This window comes from Rattus rattus, chromosome 2 (genome assembly GCF_011064425.1).
Source record: "Rattus rattus isolate New Zealand chromosome 2, Rrattus_CSIRO_v1, whole genome shotgun sequence".
Taxonomy (NCBI): domain Eukaryota; kingdom Metazoa; phylum Chordata; class Mammalia; order Rodentia; family Muridae; genus Rattus; species Rattus rattus.
This window is the reverse complement of record NC_046155.1, coordinates 186704223-186722764: the sequence shown is the minus strand read 5'-3', so window position 1 is coordinate 186722764 and position 18542 is coordinate 186704223. Positions and strand designations below refer to the sequence as shown.

Genomic DNA, 18542 nt, shown 5'->3' with positions numbered 1-18542 from the left:
GACCAGGGAGCCACCAGAAAGCTCCTTTTGAGAGAGGGGGATGGTGAGGGAGGGGGAGGGAGGGAGGAAGGATAAAGGGGCCTCCGAGTGAGTGAAGGGCAGTTAAGAAGTCAGGGATGAGTCCCTGAAGTCTCTCTCAGGGCCAGGGTGGTGTCTGTGAAGGAGCATTAGCCCCCCAATTCCCTATCTGATATATTCTGCCCTCTTTCTAAAGACCCTGCTGGGGAGGGGAAAGGGGGTTGCCAAATCGGAGTTGGGTGGGCTGGGCAGAGAGTCGCTGGGGTGGGGGTAGCTTGAGGAGGGAGTCCTGGTAGCTGTACCCGGCCGTGCCCACAGGTTGTGGCCCCCAGGGTACACCCTTTCAGAGGATCTGACTGAGAAGGAACTTTGATGAGTGACCATCTAAGGACATCCTAGAGCAGGCAGTGGTCATGAGTGTGAAATGAGGTTCCTAGGATTTGAGCTGCAGATGGATCTGGAACCCAGTGTTCTTCTGTTTCTGTGGTGGTGAAGTAACTGGAGAAAAAGAATCTTACAGAGGTCAAGGCAGCAGGAACTTGAGGCAACTGATCACATTATATCTACAGTCAAAAGCACGGAGAGAGAATGTAGTCACTCGCTTGCCTGGTTCAGGACGCCCTTTCTAACGAGTGGTGCCTCATACAATGGCCTGAGTCTTCCTACATCAATTAAGTTAAATTAAAACAGTCACCCACAGGCATGCCCATAGGCCAGCCAAGGTAGACAATCCCTCACTGAGACTTCCCTTCCTAGATTGTGAGTCTAGATTGTGTCAAATTGACAGTTAAAGCTAATCACGGCACTGGGCCAAGCCTGGCCTAGTGTGTGCTGTAAAGCCCAGTCCTGTGGGATCCTTTCTGCAGCCATATACACCTTCCATAGACTGCACCAGGCTCTGAGCTTGCCTTGCCCCTCTGTTACTGGGAAACAAACTGGGTGCAAACATTGACATTGGGTTTCTGTACTAGGGACTGGTATTTATTTCTGTATCATTTGAAAGTAATTCAAGCTGAAGTACGGTGGGGAAGTGTGACTTGTTTGTCTCGGCATTTGGTTTATTTCATTTGGCTTTAAAAGAGGCCCTTCTGGGTCACCAGGACCACGCATGTTTATTCTTACCCTGTCCTTGACAGAGTGCCCACCAGAGCCTGGAGAGATGGAGTGATGTCTGATGTCAGACAGCCATAGTGTGTGAGCATCCAGTGCAGAGCAAACAGAGCAGGGAGAGGGCAAGTAGGAAGAAACCAGGAGAAGAAGGGGAAGGGAGAAAGGAAGGAGGTGCCTGTAGTATAGAGCATGGGTGTGAATGGTTTCTGAAAGAACTGTGTTCAGGCTCTGAACCCTGGGTAGCCAATGCAGAGGTCTTGCTGGTCTGATCTGACCTATTGTTCTGTCTCAACTGTCCTTCCTCACACAAATGGTCCAGGTGCCACCGCTGTGTGTCCATGGCAGGGCCATGACAAACCTGACCTCACTACACACATATATGCACATCATGCTTTAGGAAGTCTGTAGACATGTGTCCTGGGCACCTTCCTGATGTTAGCAGCTCAGATCACTGAAAACCACAGTCCTATGTTCTCAAGGACTCTTTCACCAGAGGGTCTCCTCCCGTGCCCCTCGGCAGCACGGACATTTAAGGGTGACAACGGAGAAGACATTGCTGGCATCAAATGCATGCCTGTCGACAGGTTATCCAGGTGCAGCCTCAGGATGCAGCTGTTAAAATAATCATTTATTTTGCTTTCCGCTGCCTTCTGTGACCCCAGACCTACCGGCATATATTTCTACTCTTTAAAAGTAAACACCTGTCCTCCACCAGCTGCCTCCTGGGGATTTGATGACCTGCGGGCACAGAGCAAGCATGCCATCCAGAGTGTGGGTCACCAGTGTTAGCTGGAGCAGGTGGAGGGTGGCAGTTCCCTGTGATTTACCTGGCCTTTCTGCTTGTCCTCTGCTCCCAGCACATTAGTGCCAGCCCCAGGTCTGCCCTCTGAACACCCTTGCTACCTACCTAGCTAAGTGAAAAATTACAAGTTAATTATAGACCAGGAAGCTTGTGCAGAGGACGGTGGGGCTGGCAAATGTAAGCTGTGTTTACTTTTCCCCGGTGGCTGAGGCAATGCTGAGAGCTCAGGATTAGCACAAACCCAAAATAAACACACAAGGTGACCTCACGGGCTAGCAAGGCAGTCCACATTGGTATCCAGCCAGCCAGCTTCTAGCAAGCCGACCCAGGGTGAAATGGCCCTCAGATGGGCAGAGAACAGTACTGCACCAGATTCAGCCCAGTGTGGCAGGGTGGACGTACCTGACAGATCGCTTGTTTCCAGACCACTGTCCACAGTCACAGCTCCGCCCATCAGTATTAGGATCTGCAGATGTGCCTGCAGGCCATCGATTCACTGTTAACTGTGACACATGCTCGTGGTGCTTTCTACAATTCTGGCCCAGCACATCATCTGTTTCTTTGTGAGCTGGGGAGTCTAAAGAGAAACTGAGCACCGAGGTGGCTCTGTGTGTGACAGTATGCTGTTGGTACTCTTGGCTGTCCTGTGCTCTGACTGGAGCAGGGGGAGGGTAGTGACTCACTGTAGGTGGTGTGCACAGTGTTTGTTAACTGGACCTCAGCTGGGTTGTCATCATGTGCTCTTGCTCCCACTGCCACAGGAGGATTTCCACCACTTCTTCCTGTGGCGGATGCACCAGGAGAGCTCACCCCTCCAAAGTCCCCACATGAGGAATGTGGCTATGGTCCCTCTGTCTTGGGACTTTGTAGATGCAGATAGCTTTGCAGCATCACTCGGGTTGGGCAGGCTTGTAGAGGTATCGTTCTTCCTCAAGGCCAGTCTACAGCGTTCTCCACTCCCCAACTTCCTTTCACTCTGTTTCACAGCAACCTATGCGCAGTAATTTGTACTCAAAAAACAAAAGCACAGTCACCCTTGGCAAAACCTCAGAGCCACCCACGTGTGGACACAGGGGAACAAAGCTATGCTGTGTGTTGTAGGAGCGCATATTGGCACCTTCCAGAATGCGAGTGCAGCAAGAGCAGACACAGAACTGCCCTTAAGGTCATGAGAAGTCTCTAGGAAGCCATTGTAGCACAGAGCAACTGCTCCAGAGAGCCCTACAGGGCGTGGGGTGCAGGCTGCCCAGAGCTTGCTGCCTCCAACCCTGAAGAGGCCGTGACAACCTTGGGACGGAAGGCATGGTGCCAGCAGTAATACCCATCATGGACGGTCCCGCCATAGGAGTGACACACGCGCACGGCCCTCCCTCAGGAAGACTGTCTGTCATTTGATAAATGTTCTGTCCACTCTCTTGCGTGCCTCCTGCTGCCTCTCTTATAACTGGATCAGGCTTCAAAAGGAACATGAGGGGACACATTGCCAGGAAGCCTTATCCGACCTGGTGTTCATAGCACACAGATGCGACGTGTGACCGTCTTGGTCCCTGGTCATTCAGTAGTGGCCACTGGTGGCTCCAGCACTGGGCTCTGGGGCATATGAAGGGCAGAGAAGTGAACCGAGAATAATGCAGAGTGAAGCACAAAGTGTAGCTGAGCAGAGCCCCGCGGCAGGCACAGCATCTGGCCTGTCTGTGCCCTCCATTTGTCCGAGACACTCTTGACTGAGGATCTCTCAGCACCCTGGCTGCGTTATGTGCTGTGTTCCAGTCACCCCTGTTTCTGCCTACATAACATCAAGGCATGGACCCCTGCTCTGCTAGACCAAAGCAGATAGAAGGATCGGGATCAAGAAAGTGTCCCTGGAGTCAGAATGTGTGGAAGTAAAGTTAAGCCTTCTCAGACAGTGGGAGCTCCCGAAGCATCAGTTTCCCTGTGCAATGCCCGGCCCGTCATAGGTTAACAGACCCACTGACTGCTTTGCCCACATCAATGCTTCCTAGCACTGAGGTGGCAGCTGTCTTCTGTTCCCATGGTGCTATGACATCACTCATCCTCAAGGTGGCCCTCAGGCTCAGCTCTCCCAGTGCTTCCTGCCTCCTCCTCTTCCTTTACACCGCCTTCCTCTTGCCAGTCTCTCCCTCAGTCCCCTGATTTCTTCACCATCCATATTGTCTACCACAGCTACCTTCCAGATGCACTGTTCTTGAATTCCATCTTCCAGTATTGTCTCTAAAGAGGATGGCAAACACGTTTCAGAAGCAGGTTCCAGCAGCAGGTCTGAGAGGGACCCACCCTGGACGTCTGTGTCTTGCCAACAACCTGCGCACTAGGAAGGGCTATGTGAGCAAGGGGTGTTCTGTGCCTCGGTTCCCACAATCCCACAGCCTTCAGTGTGTTCAGTGTGCACGGCTCACCTGTAATGTTTTCTTGGAGATAAAAATCCTATAGCCAGTCCCTGCCCTCAGCAGCTCTCTGCTCCCAGGCCCCCTGGAGGGGAGTTCTCGCCGCCTGGTCGGGCGGGCACTCCTGAGGCAGCAGAGCGGAGGAGACCACCAACGCTGCCCACCCCTGCCCACATCCCTGGCCCAGGAGGAAACTGTTAACGGCCTCTGGGTACCCGTAGAGGAGGGCCCAGGAGCAGCAGGTCCACTGCGTCTGAGACACCGCACCTGAAGGGACCGACCGGATAAACAGTTCTCTGCACCCAAATCCCGTGGGAGGGAGAGCTAAACCTTCAGAGAGGCGGACACGCCTGGGAAACCAGAAGAGACTGCACGCTGCACACAGTACTGAGCCCAGAGGAAAACACCAAAAGATATCTGGAACCCTGGTGCACGGAACCTCCCGGAAGGGGCGGCGCAGATCTTCCTGGTTGCTGCCGCAGCGGGGAGCCCGTGGGCAGCACCCCGCAAGCGAACTTGAGCCTCGAGTCCACAGGTAAGACCAACTTTTCTGCTGCAAGTGACTTGCCTGGTGAACTCAAGACACAGGTCCACAGGAACAGCTGAAGACCTGTAGAGAGGAAAAACTACACACCCGAAAGCAGAACACTCTGTCCCGATAACTGGCAGAAAGAAAACAGGAAAACAGGTCTACAGCACTCCTGACACACAGGCTTATAGGACAGTTTAGCCACTGTCAGAAATAGCAGAACAAAGTAACACTAGAGATAATCTGATGGCGAGAGGCAAGCGCAGGAACCCAAGCAACAGAAACCAAGACTACCTGGCACCATCGGAGCCCAATTCTCCCATCAAAACAAACATGGAATATCCAAACACACCAGAAAAGCAAGATCTAGTTTCAAAATCATATTTGACCATGATACTGGAGGACTTCAAGAAAGACGTGAAGAACTCCCATAGAGAACAAGTAGAAGCCTACAGAGAGGAATCGTAAAAATGCCTGAAAGAATTCCAGGAAAACATAAATAAACAAGGAGAAGCCCATAGAGAGGAGACACAAAAATCCCTGAAAGAATTCCAGGAAAACATAAATAAACAAGTAGAAGCCCATAGAGAGGAGACACAAAATCCCTGAAAGAATTCCAGGAAAACACAATCAAACACAGGAAGGAATTAAAAATGGAAATAGAAGCAATCAAGAAAGAACACATGGAAACAACCCTGGATATAGAAAACCAAAAGAAGAGACAAGGAGCTGTAGATACAAGCTTCACCAACAGAATACAAGAGATGGAAGAGAGAATCTCAGGAGCAGAAGATTCCATAGAAATCATTGACTCAACTGTCAAAGATAATGCAAAAAGCGGAAAAAGCTACTGGTCCAAAACATACAGGAAATCCAGGACTCAATGAGAAGATCAAACCTAAGGATAATAGGTATAGAAGAGAGTGAAGACTCCCAGCTCAAAAAGGACCAGTAAATATCTTCAACAAAATCATAGAAGAAAACATCCCTAACCTAAAAAAAGAGATACCCATAGGCATACAAGAAGCCTACAGAACTCCAAATAGATTGGACCAGAAAAGAAACACCTCCCGTCACATAATAGTCAAAACACCAAACGCACAAAATAAAGAAAGAATATTAAAAGCAGTAAGGGAAAAAGGCCAAGTAACATATAAAGGCAGACCTATCAGAATCACACCAGACTTTTCGCCAGAAACTATGAAGGCCAGAAGATCCTGGACTGATGTCATACAGACCCTAAGAGAACACAAATGCCAGCCCAGGTTACTGTATCCTGCAAAACTCTCAATCAACATAGATGGAGAAACCAAGATATTCCATGACAAAACCAAATTTACACAATATCTTTCTACAAATCCAGCACTACAAAGGATAATAAATGGTAAGGCCCAACATAAGGAGGCAAGCTATACCCTAGAAGAAGCAAGAAACTAATCGTCTTGGCAACAAAACAAAGAGAAGAAAAGCACACAAACATAACCTCACATCCAAATATGAATACAACCGGAAGCAATAATCACTATTCCTTAATATCTCTCAACATCAATGGCCTCAACTCTCCAATAAAAAAGACATAGATTAACAAACTGGATACGAACGAGGACCCTGCATTCTGCTGCCTACAGGAAACACACCTCAGAGACAAAGACAGACACTACCTCAGAGTGAAAGGCTGGAAAACAACTTTCCAAGCAAATGGTCAGAAGAAGCAAGCTGAGTAGCCATTCTAATATCAGATAAAATCAATTTTCAACTAAAAGTCATCAAAAAAGATAAGGAAGGACACTTCATATTCATCAAAGGAAAAATCCACCAAGATGAACTCTCAATCCTAAATATCTATGCCCCAAATACAAGGGCACCTACATACCTTACTAAAGCTCAAAACACACATTGCACCTCACACAATAATAGTGGGAGATTTCAACACCCCACTCTCATCAATGGACAGATCATGGAAACAGAAATTAAACAGAGATGTAGACAGACTAAGAGAAGTCATGAGCCAAATGGACTTAACGGATATTTATAGAACATTCTATCCTAAAGTAAAAGGATATACCTTCTTCTCAGCTCCTCATGGCACTTTTCTCCAAAATTGACCATATAATTGGTCAAAAATGGGCCTCAACAGGTACAGAAAGATAGAAATAATCCCATGCTATCAGACCACCAACGGCCTAAAACTGGTCTTCAATAACAATAAGGGAAGAATGCCCACATATACGTGGAAATTGAACAATGCTCTACTCAATGATAACCTGTTCAAGGAAGAAATAAAGAAAGAAATTAAAGACTTTTTAGAATTTAATGAAAAGGAAGGTACAACATACCCAAACTTATGGGACACAATGAAAGCTGTGCTAAGAGGAAAACTCATAGTGCTGAGTGCCTGCAGAAAGAAACAGGAAAGAGCATATGTCAGCAGCTTGACAGCACACCTAAAAGCTCTAGAACAAAAAGAAGCAAATACACCCAGGAGGAGTAGAAGGCAGGATATAATCAAACTCAGAGCTGAAATCAACCAAGTAGAAAAAAAAGGACCATAGAAAGAATCAACAGAACCAAAAGTTGGTTCTTTGAGAAAATCAACAAGATAGATAAACCTTAGCCAGACTAACGAGAGGACACAGAGAGTGTGTCCAAATTAACAAAATCAGAAATGAAAAGGGAGACATAACTACAGATTCAGAGGAAATTCAAAAAATCATCAGATCTTACTATAAAAGCCTATATTCAACAAAACTTGAAAATCTACAGGAAATGGACAATTTCCTAGACAGATACCAGGTACCGAAGTTAAATCAGGAACAGATAAACCAGTTAAACAACCCCATAACTCCTAAGGAAATAGAAGAAGTCATTAAAGGTCTCCCAACCAAAAAGAGCCCAGGTCCAGACGGGTTTAGTGCAGAATTCTATCAGACCTTCATAGAAGACCTCGTACCAATATTATCCAAACTATTCCACAAAATTGAAACAGATGGAGCACTACCGAATTCCTTCTATGAAGCCACAATTACTCTTAGACCTAAACCACACAAAGACCCAACAAAGAAAGAGAACTTCAGACCAATTTCCCTTATGAATATCGAAAAAAATACTCAATAAAATTCTGGCAAACCGAATCCAAGAGCACATCAAAACAATCATCCACCATGATCAAGTAGGCTTCATCCCAGGCATGCAGGGATGGTTTAATATACTGGAAAACCATCAACGTGATCCATTATATAAACAAACTGAAAGAGCAAAACCACATGATCATTTCATTAGATGCTGAGAAAGCATTTGACAAAATTCAACACCCCTTCATGATAAAAGTCCTGGAAAGAATAGGAATTCAAGGCCCATACCTAAACATAGTAAAAGCCATATACAGCAAACCAGTTGCTAACATTAAACTAAATGGAGAGAAACTTGAAGCAATCCCACTAAAATCAGGGACTAGACAAGGCTGCCCACTCTCTCCCTACTTATTCAATATAGTTCTTGAAGTTCTAGCCAGAGCAATCAGACAACAAAAGGAGGTCAAGGGGATACAGATCGAAAAGAAGAAGTCAAAATATCACTATTTGCAGATGATATGATAGTATATTTAAGTGATCCCAAAAGTTCCACCAGAGAACTACTAAAGCTGATAGACAACTTCAGCAATGTGGCTGGGTATAAAATTAACTCAAATAAATCAGTAGCCTTCCTCTACACAAAAGAGAAACAGGCCGAGGAAGAAATTAGGGAAATGACACCCTTCATAATAGACCCAAATAATATAAAGTACCTCGGTGTGACTTTAACCAAGCAAGGGAAAGATCTGTACAATAAGAACTTCAAGACTCTGAAGAAAGAAATTGAAGAAGATCTCAGAAGATGGAAAGATCTCCCATGCTCATGGATTGGCAGGATTAATATAGTAAAAATGGCCATTCTACCAAAAGCGATCTACAGATTCAATGCAATCCCCATCAAAATACCAATCCAATTCTTCAAAGAGTTAGACAGAACAATTTGCAAATTCATCTGGAATAACAAAAAACCCAGGATAGCTAAAACTATCCTCAACAGTAAAAGGACTTCAGGGGGAATCACTATCCCAGAACTCAAGCAGTATTATAGAGCAATAGTGATAAAAACTGCATGGTATTGGTACAGAGACAGACAGATAGACCAATGGAACAGAATTGAAGACCCAGAAATGAACCCACACACCTATGGGCACTTGATTTTGACAAAGGAGCCAAAACCATCCAATGGAAAAAAAAAGATAGCATTTTCAGCAAATGGTGCTGGTTCAACTGGAGGTCAACATGTAGAAGAATGCAGATCGATCCATGCTTATCACCCTGTACAAAGCTTAAGTCCAAGTGGATAAAGGACATCCTCATCAAACCAGATACACTCAAACTAATAGAAGAAAAACTAGGGAAGCATTTGGAACACATGGGCACTGGAAAAAAATTTCCTGAACAAAACACCAATGGCTTATGCTTTAAGATCAAGAATCACAAATGGGATCTCATAAAACTGCAAAGCTTCTGTAAGGCAAAGGACACTGTGGTTAGGACAAACGACAACCAACAGATTGGGAAAAGATCTTTACCAATCCTACAACAGATAGAGGGCTTATATCCAAAATATACAAAGAACTCAAGAAGTTAGACCGCAGGGAGACAAATAACCCTATTAAAAAATGGGGTTCAGAGCTAAACAAAGAATTCACAGCTGAGGAATACCAAATGGCCGAGAAACACCTAAAGAAATGTTCAACATCGTTAGTCATAAGGGAAATGCAAATCAAAACAACCCTGAGATTTCACCTCACACCAGTGAGAATGGCTAAGATCAAAAACTCAGGTGACAGCAAATGCTGGCGAGGATGTAGAGAAAGGGGAACATTCCTCCATTGTTGGTGGGGTTGCAGATTGCTACAACCATTCTGGAAATCAGTCTGGAGGTTCCTCAGAAAATTGGACATTGAACTGCCTGAGGATCCAGCTATACCTCTCCTGGGCATATACCCAAAAGATGCCCCAACATATAAAAAAGACACGTGCTCCACTATGTTCATCGCAGCCTTATTTATAATAGACAGAAGCTGGAAAGAACCCAGATGCCCTTCAACAGAGGAATGGATACAGAAAATGTGGTACATCTACACAATGGAATATTACTCAGCTATCAAAAACAATGACTTTATGAAATTCGTAGGGCAAATGGTTGGAACTGGAAAATATCATCCTGAGTGAGCTAACCAATCACAGAAAGACATACATGGTATGTACTCATTGATAAGTGGCTATTAGCCCAAATGCTCTAATTACCCTAGATGCCTAGAACAAATGAAACTCAAGACGGATGATCAAAAAGTGAATGCATATCGCCTCCTGAGAGACACAGCCAGAATACAGCAAATACAGAGGCGTATGCCAGCAGGAAACCACTGAACTGAGAACAGGACCCCGTTTAAGGAATTAGAGGAAAGAACTGGAAGAGCTTGAAGGGGCTTGCAACCCCATAAGAACAGCAATGCCAACCAAACAGAGCTTCCAGGGACTAAGCCACTACCCAAAGACTATACATGGACTGACCCTGGACTCTGACCTCATAGGTAGCAATGAATATCCTAGTAAGAGCACCAGTGGAAGGGGAAGCCCTGGGTCCTGCTAAGACTGAACCCCCAGTGAACTAGACTGTTGGGGAGAGGGAAGCAAGGGGGGGAGGGTTGGGAGGGGAACACCCATAAGGAAGGGGAAGGGGGAGGGGGATGTTTGCCCGGAAACCGGGAAAGGGAATAACACTCGAAATGTATATAAGAAATACTCAAGTTAATAATAATAAAAAAATATATATAAAAAAATAAAATCCTATAGCCAAAAACAAATTAGAAAACCATTGCCCTAAACTGAAGAGTGTCCAGCAGGCCTCAAACCTTCAAACCTCCGACTCTGCCTTTTGTAATTCACATTTAGTATATAATTTCCACACTGTATTCACGGTCTCTTATGACGCAGCAGGATGTAGTAACAGAATCTGTATTGCACCTCATTGTACATCTTGGAAGTGTGAGAGCTCCTGTGGCCTCTGGTCTCTGTGCTCTCAGTAGTCTGGTCTTAATGTCTGTCTCGTTCTCTCTGCAGAAGCTGTACCGCAAGGAAATCAAGCCGCCCTTCAAGCCAGCAGTGGGAAGGCCCGAGGACACCTTCCACTTTGACCCTGAGTTTACTGCAAGGACCCCCACAGGTGTGTGTTGGTTCTTCTCGGCTGGGCTGACCCCACCCAACTCCAGTAGGCTTTGTGAAGGATGCTCCCTTAGGGAAAAACTGTCAGTCGCATTCGGTGTTCATGATCTGTGCTTAGCAGTAAGGTATTGGGGGCAGAACCAATTCTCACTATCCCTGTGTGACACCCACTTCAGAAGCAATCAGAGATGCAAGGCAGTGACAGCCCTCCCAGGAACACACAAGCAAGACACAGAAAGGAAACAGGTAGTTCACATCTCTAATATATGGAAGAAGGTGGCTATCTTTAGGTCCCTGGGCTTATCAACTAAGTGTATTATTTCCGTGAAAGCTGGGGGCCTGTTTGATACATCCCAGCACAGAAACTAAGCTTCACAACGTGTGAGATCTCTGGAGTCTGTGTCGTGACCCTCATAACTGGTCAGTCCCTTTAAACATTAGCATTCTGGTTTACCATTTTCTTACATGCTGTAATTGCCTTTGACTATCATGACAGAGTAACCCCAGAGGGTGGCTTAGCAAGGGGTATTTGTTGTGTCACGGTGCAGGAGCCTTTTGCAGAGTTTGCACGCAAGGTCTGTCTCTGGTAAGAGCTCTCTGTCTTATAGTTGGCCACGTCACTGTGTCCTCTCATGGCCTTTCTTCTGTGGATGGGAAAAGCCGCAGCATGTTGGCGTCCCTTCCTCTTCCTGTAAGGACATGAGTCCTGTGGGAAGAAGGCCCACTCCCTGACCTCCGTTAACCTTGACTTCTCCCATGAAGACTCTGTCTGCAAACACAGTTGATTGTGGGTAGGTTAGTGGGAGCCACTCCAATGAAGGTGTGGCTAAGCCCCCTTAGACTCAAGAGTAAGTTTAGGCAGCCATTGAGGGAGCTGCTGACAGCTGAGCATGGATTCTTTGGGATTCCACACTACTTTCAAATAGGAAATGGCATATGGTTGTTGGAAACTAAGTGCAAAACAAGATTACCAACCACGAGTCTCAAGTCGGGAGGAGTGGAATAGAGAACCCACCCCGTTCCCATGGGTACAGGCTCCGGAGCAATGCCTTTATCCACACCCTGCTGGGCAGAGAGACTGGTGTGCCCTCCCCAGTGTCATGATGGACAGAGCTGTGGGGACTTCTCTTGGGCCTGGGGCAGGTCCCCTTTGAGCAACATGGCATGAAGAACAATGCATTGATCCAGGGCAGGCAGCTCCCGACAGTTAGCACACAGGTGGCTCTCTCTGACCTCTGGGTCCCACTCGTCCCCAGGCAAGACCAAAACTGTAGTCAGCAGCGAGACCGAGGTAGGGGTGTCCATGACGATTGTCATGCTGCACGTTACTGATGCCACAGTGTGGTCAGTCCATGACAGCATGAGTCAGGCCACATAGGAGGACTTCTGTTCAGCTGTGGAGGTCAGCATGTCAGATCCCAGAAGGCACCTGAGTGGCTCACAAATCCTCCTGCATCAGAGCTGCAGAAGAACAAACACAAGAGCAGTTGTCTCTGCATGAGAGGGAGGCCTGTGAACCAGAGAAGACTCCACCAAGACCACGGGGATGGCAGCAGCCCTGTTGGGAAGGACAACACCAGTCATGAGTCCGTTGTGTAAAGGAAGCTACATGTTAAAAATGCTCAGCGGTAGCTAAGCTGCACCCCTGAGAGCAAGGGCACCACCAATGCAGGCAGCTCCAGATGATCTGGTGCCTGTGCTCTCTGCATTCGATTGGGAATTTAAACCCCAGCCTGGGTGGCTGGTGTGGCCTTAAATAAGCCCCTTAAGCCTTCTGTGCATAGAGAATGATGTTTTATCTCAATACGAGCCCAAGGAAGACCCATCAGACATGGTACATTCAACCGTGTGCCTAGAACTGGCTTATAGTATTCCTTAGTAGTGTGGTTTGTCCAGATGCTAAGTTAAGATATCTTCCAAGCCTTTAGGGAGGCACTAACAGAAGCACTAAAGGTGCAGAGAAGCAGCTCCGATGTCGACATCAGGGTAAGATTTTCCCAGCAGGAGAGCTGAGTAACCTCCAAGTTGAGGACCGTAGGGGTGGGATTCTGAGACAGGATAGACACACCGAGAGTCTTTCTCGTGGTAGGCTTTCTGAAGTCTCAGTTAAAGTGAAGCCAGCTAGCGTATGTATGCCTCTGGGTCACATGTCAGCTGCTCAGTGGGGCCTGGCGATCTAAGGTTGGGAAACGCGTCCCACTGGGCAGAGTATTCCCAAAGGTTGTTTCTGCTTGTAAAAGCTTACTTTCTAAGTTTTAACTTGTGATTTTGATCTTCTGTATGTACTACGCTGGCGTTCAACCATCTCTTCACCGAGGATAAAGCTTTCTAAATTCTGTCTCTGCTGCCTACCATTTGCACTCCATCCAGCCTCAGAAAGCAAATACCATCTCCTCCCTCCAGCTTCTTATAAAGACCTCTGCACTTCGGCGGACTGGCCATTCTTGTGCCTCTGCTGACTTCTTTGCTCTAAGCAGAGAGAATCTTTATTAGCTGGAAAGCATTGCTGACTGGATCTGCATTTTCTCACTCCTAAAAATGCATCCGTTCGAGTCAATGCGACCTGTTCCCTACACACATGCACAGGCACGCACACCCAGTGTGCTATAAACAGACCGTGGTCTGTACCCTTACCACTGCCAGGCTCAGTCAATTCCTAGAATCGCCCAAGTTCTTAACCTTAAGCCTAAATCCCTGAGATTAACATACCCATGGTTAAACTCTTGTTCCTCTGGTCCAGTGTCTTAGTGTTAAGAGAAGGCAGGAGAACAGATCTCACAGCTAGACTCATGCTGGGAGAAGAAAAATCCAGAAGAGCCTGACAGAGCCGGAGCCCATCCATCTATAGGGCCCATGTTGAGGGAAGGAGCCTGTCTCCATTAAATTGCCGGCTGCCCCTGGGCGTCTCGCTGTGCATAACTTCACGTTCTAAAAACAGCACTGCCATGGTCTCCTTGTAACTAAGCTTCCCCAGTCTAGCACGTTTGGGGTTTATTTCCAAGCAGCCAGCTCTGGTCACATTAATTCAGGGTCACATTAGTATCTATCTATGTGGGAGTCTGAGCCTCCTTGCAAGACGAGTCTTGCGTCTGCTCCCTTTCTGTCCAGGAGTCTTAAGATGAGCACGTATCCAGGAAGCTTCCTGTCCTATATGACGTGCTAGCATCTGTGCTCCAATAAAGCACATGTGGAGTATCTCCATCTGTCTACAGCCGGGCCCTGCCTGGGATCAGAGACCCTTTTGCCACTGGGCTGCGAATCCCTCGTAACCCTGTACCTGAAGCAGAACATGAAGGAACAAAAACTCCATTTCCTCCACAAGTACTTCCCCCTCCTATCCCCCTCCCAACCATTTTCTTTATGTCAAAGTACAGGATTGGAAGAGGAAGACGGGCACAAGCAGAAAGGCAGAAGCTTCTGCCGCCCCAGGATAAACGCCTCTGGAATATGCAAATGTCTTGAGATGCTTAATGTAGTATGTGTTTTTCAATTGTCACTTATACTTGTAAGAAAAAATTCATGTTATATTTTATATATTGATTAATAGATCAATTATATATTTTATTTAAATATCCTGATATGGGATTTCTTACATATTACATATTTCATGTGCTTCTAATATATAAATATATTAGATATACAACCTGAATTTTCACTGCTAGAGAGCAAGTTCTCTTTTTCATTTCATAACATCCTTTCTCTGTCTCCCTTTCTTCTGTTTGCCTGCCTGCCTGCCTGCCTGTCTGTCTGTCTGCCTGCCTGTCTGTCTCATGTCTTTTTCTTTTTAATATCTTATTTATGGGTTTTGGTGGTGTTTTTTTCTGTTATTTTCTTGAGTCAAGTCTTGTTTGTAGCCCAGGCTAGCCTTGAGCTTGTGATCTTCCTGCCTCAGCCTCCCAAGCTGACACTCTGACAGGAGGATACCACCATACTTGACTGGTGTCTTTGTTTTTCTGTTTTCACTTTTACACTGTTAGGATCATACTCCTATCTCAGATATGGTTGCCCGCCTTCCTAGAACGATCACTTAAGGGATGGGGATGACTCAAGTGCAAACCTGAATTCAGTTCCTGAGTACTCACTCACCTAAAATGCCCACCACAGGGGTCAGTGGGATGGCTCGGAGGGTAGAAATCCTTGTTGCACAAGGCTGTAACGAGTTTGGTCTCTAGAAGCCCACAGGAAGCTGGATGTGGTGCTGGTGCCTGTAATCCCAGCATTCTTATGGGCGTCAGAGATAGGAGAAGTGCCCTGAGGTCCTGGACTAGTGCTGTATTATTTACCTCTGCTGATGTGCTGAAACACCCTTTTAAACGCAACCTAAGAGAGGGCGTTTGTTTCACTCACAGTTTAAGAAGGTCATAGTCTGTAATGACACAGAACACAGAACATGTGATGACAAGAACATGAGGCTAGCCCAATGCATTGTATCAGCTGAGGCTAGCCTGATGCATTGTATCAGCTGAAGCTAGCCTGATGCATTGTATCAGCTGAGGCTAGCCCTATGCATTGTATCAGCAGCCTGGAAGCAGAGAGGCTACAAAACCTCAAGGCCTGCCCCCAGTGATGTATTTCCTCCAGCAGGACTCCTTTAGAAGTTCTTTTTCCTTCTCAAACAGACCAGGTGAGCACCAAGTGTTCAAACACATGAGCCTATGGGAGACATTTCATACTCAAACGGCAGCGGCCAGACAGCCTGGAGTGTATATAATGTGTCAGAAGCAAGAGAGACACAAGGGGAGAACAGAGGAGCTGAAAGTTCTCAGGCTACCACAACATGCCTGCTCTTGCTCTGTCTGTCTGTCTGTCTGTCTGTCTGTCTGTCTGTCTCACACACACACACACACACACACACACACACACACACACACACACGCAAATAAATTAAAGTCAGGTAAGGCACTACATCTGTAATCCCCAGAACTGAGGAAACAGAGACAAATAGGTCCCTAGAGTTTCGTGCCCAGTCGGCGTCAATGAATAAATAAAATAAACTCAAAGTTCAATGAGAGAACCTGTCTCCAAAATAGTAATATGGAGAGTGGTCAAGGGAGACACCTAATATTAACCTCTGGCCTCCACACATGCACGCACACATACGCACTCACGCACACACACGCACGCACACGCACACCCCAATCCTCATATCGTCACCATCATCATCCTTACCAGCACTATCCAGCAATAAAGATTCTGATATGGGCAGACTGTTACTAATGTGGCTGTGACATCTTTAACAGTGGCGTATGGGCTGGCTTTGGTGTTTTTTGTTTGTTTTTTTGTCATTGTTTTTGCTGTCACAAAGAATGGTAAAGACAACATTTCTCTATACTCACTGCACTTTTGAAAGTAATTCTAAGGACTACATTCCTACATGTAGGCTGGCTTTCAGAGGGCATGTGCCATTGATGGCGCAGGGGCCCCTGCCCATCTCTCCTCTTCCAAGAGGCTGTGCCGGTTCATGTTCCTCCCTTCATCTCCTTTGGCAGATGTGGTTGCTAACTTTTCCTTCTTCAGATCCCTTCTCCAGACAGTGCCACTGCGTTTAAATAAGCACGTGTCCCCTCATCTGAGAGCCTGTGTGTCTCTAACACAGTACCCATGGGGGTGGCTTGCCCATTCTTGTCTGTCATATACAGTACAGGTAGATGCCGGGCAGTCACGTACCTTGCGTTATCTAATGGTGAACCTGTGGGGGGGGAACCATGTGCTAACAGTCATGCTCTGAGCAGGCTTCGTGAACTTAGAAAATCACAGTGCAGAAAAAAAAAATCACTCCTCACATTTGACCTCTGGACCATGGGCAGTGACAATTTTGGCCATGTATCCTTGAGGGTCAGAGTGGTGTAGCCTTGGCATAGAGCCATGCAGCTGTGGAAGGGGCTGTGCTGGCTGTGGGCTGGGCCTTGCACAGAGGTAGGGGCTACAGGTGAACATGGAGCAGGGGAACTCTTGAGGTTTCTGATTGCCTTTATTCACATAGCACTTGCCTAGTCCAGAAAGGTGGTGCCTTCTGGTAACCCCACCTAGAAATTCTGGCGGCTTTTTGTCTTGCTCTGGAGTTGGGGGTTGGTAGATTGTGTTGAGGAAAATTTAGTAACCTCCGAAGTCAGTAACCTTACAGCATGTGATCCATGATCATCCGAGAACGTCTGGGTTGTGTGTGTTTGCCCAGTCAGACTCTTGGCAGCACCTGGAGTAGGCCATGTGCTTCTACCTCTCTCTGCATACGTCCCTTCTCCAGCACATATGATCCTTATGTAATCACGTGCACAAGCCATTATTTTGCTCTGGCTCACTTGGATCTCATGAAGTGCCTTGCTCATCTGCAGACTCTCCTGGTGTCCCCCCAAGTGCAAACGCCCACCACCTGTTCAGGGGGTTCAGCTTTGTGGCCTCCAGCCTGGTCCAGGAGCCTTCACAGCAAGACGTACCCAAGGCCCCCATTCACCCGATTGTGCAGGTAAGTCTGATCGCCCCAGGAGCTCAGTTCACAGCCTTGATGCCTGGCCTTGGACTTTTATCAGCTCAGTGTTGGGAGCCAGCAGTGGGTTAATGGCAGACATCCGCTGGCCCTAGATGTTATTGTTACTGTGGTGATCTTCCTGGTGGTCTGAACACACTTATTTCTAAAAAGAAATAAAAAGGTCTTGAGGTGAGGATCACCATGGATACCTGGGCCCGTGGCCTCTTGGGACAGATTTGGGGATTTTCTCTGTGTGAGCTATGGGTTCTATGTCGTTCACTGGGAGGCCAGTGAGGGCATTATTTAGACTTCTGTCATTACATGGCTATAACTAGAATTCAGAGAATCCAGAAGGATTAGGAGTAAGCTCGCTCGAGCACTTGATGTCTCCTTCATCATAATTAGATGGCATTCAATCTTCCTGGCCTTCATCCCCCATGTGGTTATGGTTCACGGGGCTTTTGTCCTCAGGAGTGGATGAGTGGGGACTGTACACACAGGCCAGAACTGGCTTGCGACTCAGCTGTTCAAGGGTTGGTGCTTTGTGTGGATACTCTGCAGACAGCGAGCGCTCCAGCCGCATTCCAGGGCTTCTGCCTTGTCACTACCAGAGTCTCACCTCCACAGATCTTTGGGAGAAAAATGAGTGCCCAGTGGACAAGTAATGTCTATGTGTCTGAATATCAAGAGCAATGTATGCATAGCTCTGGGACCTTGGACGAGGGAGTCTCAGTTTCCCCAAGCGAGCAAGTTCTTGTTTCTGTTGCACGTGTGTGTACCCGTGTGAAAGGCTGGTAACTGTCCCTGTCTTGGCCTCCCTGCAGCAGTTACATGGGAACAATATCCACTTCACTGATGGCTACGAGATCAAGGAGGACATCGGGGTGGGCTCCTACTCAGTGTGCAAGCGGTGTGTACACAAAGCCACGGATGCCGAGTACGCCGTGAAGGTGAGCTGAGGAACTCGGAT

General features: G+C 46.9%; 1 protein-coding gene across 1 annotated transcript in view; it reads left to right on the top strand.

Annotated features, from left to right (window-relative positions):
• Window positions 1-18542, top strand: part of Rps6ka2 (ribosomal protein S6 kinase A2) — a 144612-nt gene that overhangs the window by 106081 nt on the left and 19989 nt on the right. Inside the window, exons 12-14 of the mRNA XM_032894681.1 lie at window positions 11005-11107; window positions 17439-17569; window positions 18397-18522. Coding sequence (XP_032750572.1) covers window positions 11005-11107; window positions 17439-17569; window positions 18397-18522 — 360 coding nt within the window. The remainder of the gene's footprint in view (window positions 1-11004; window positions 11108-17438; window positions 17570-18396; window positions 18523-18542) is intronic.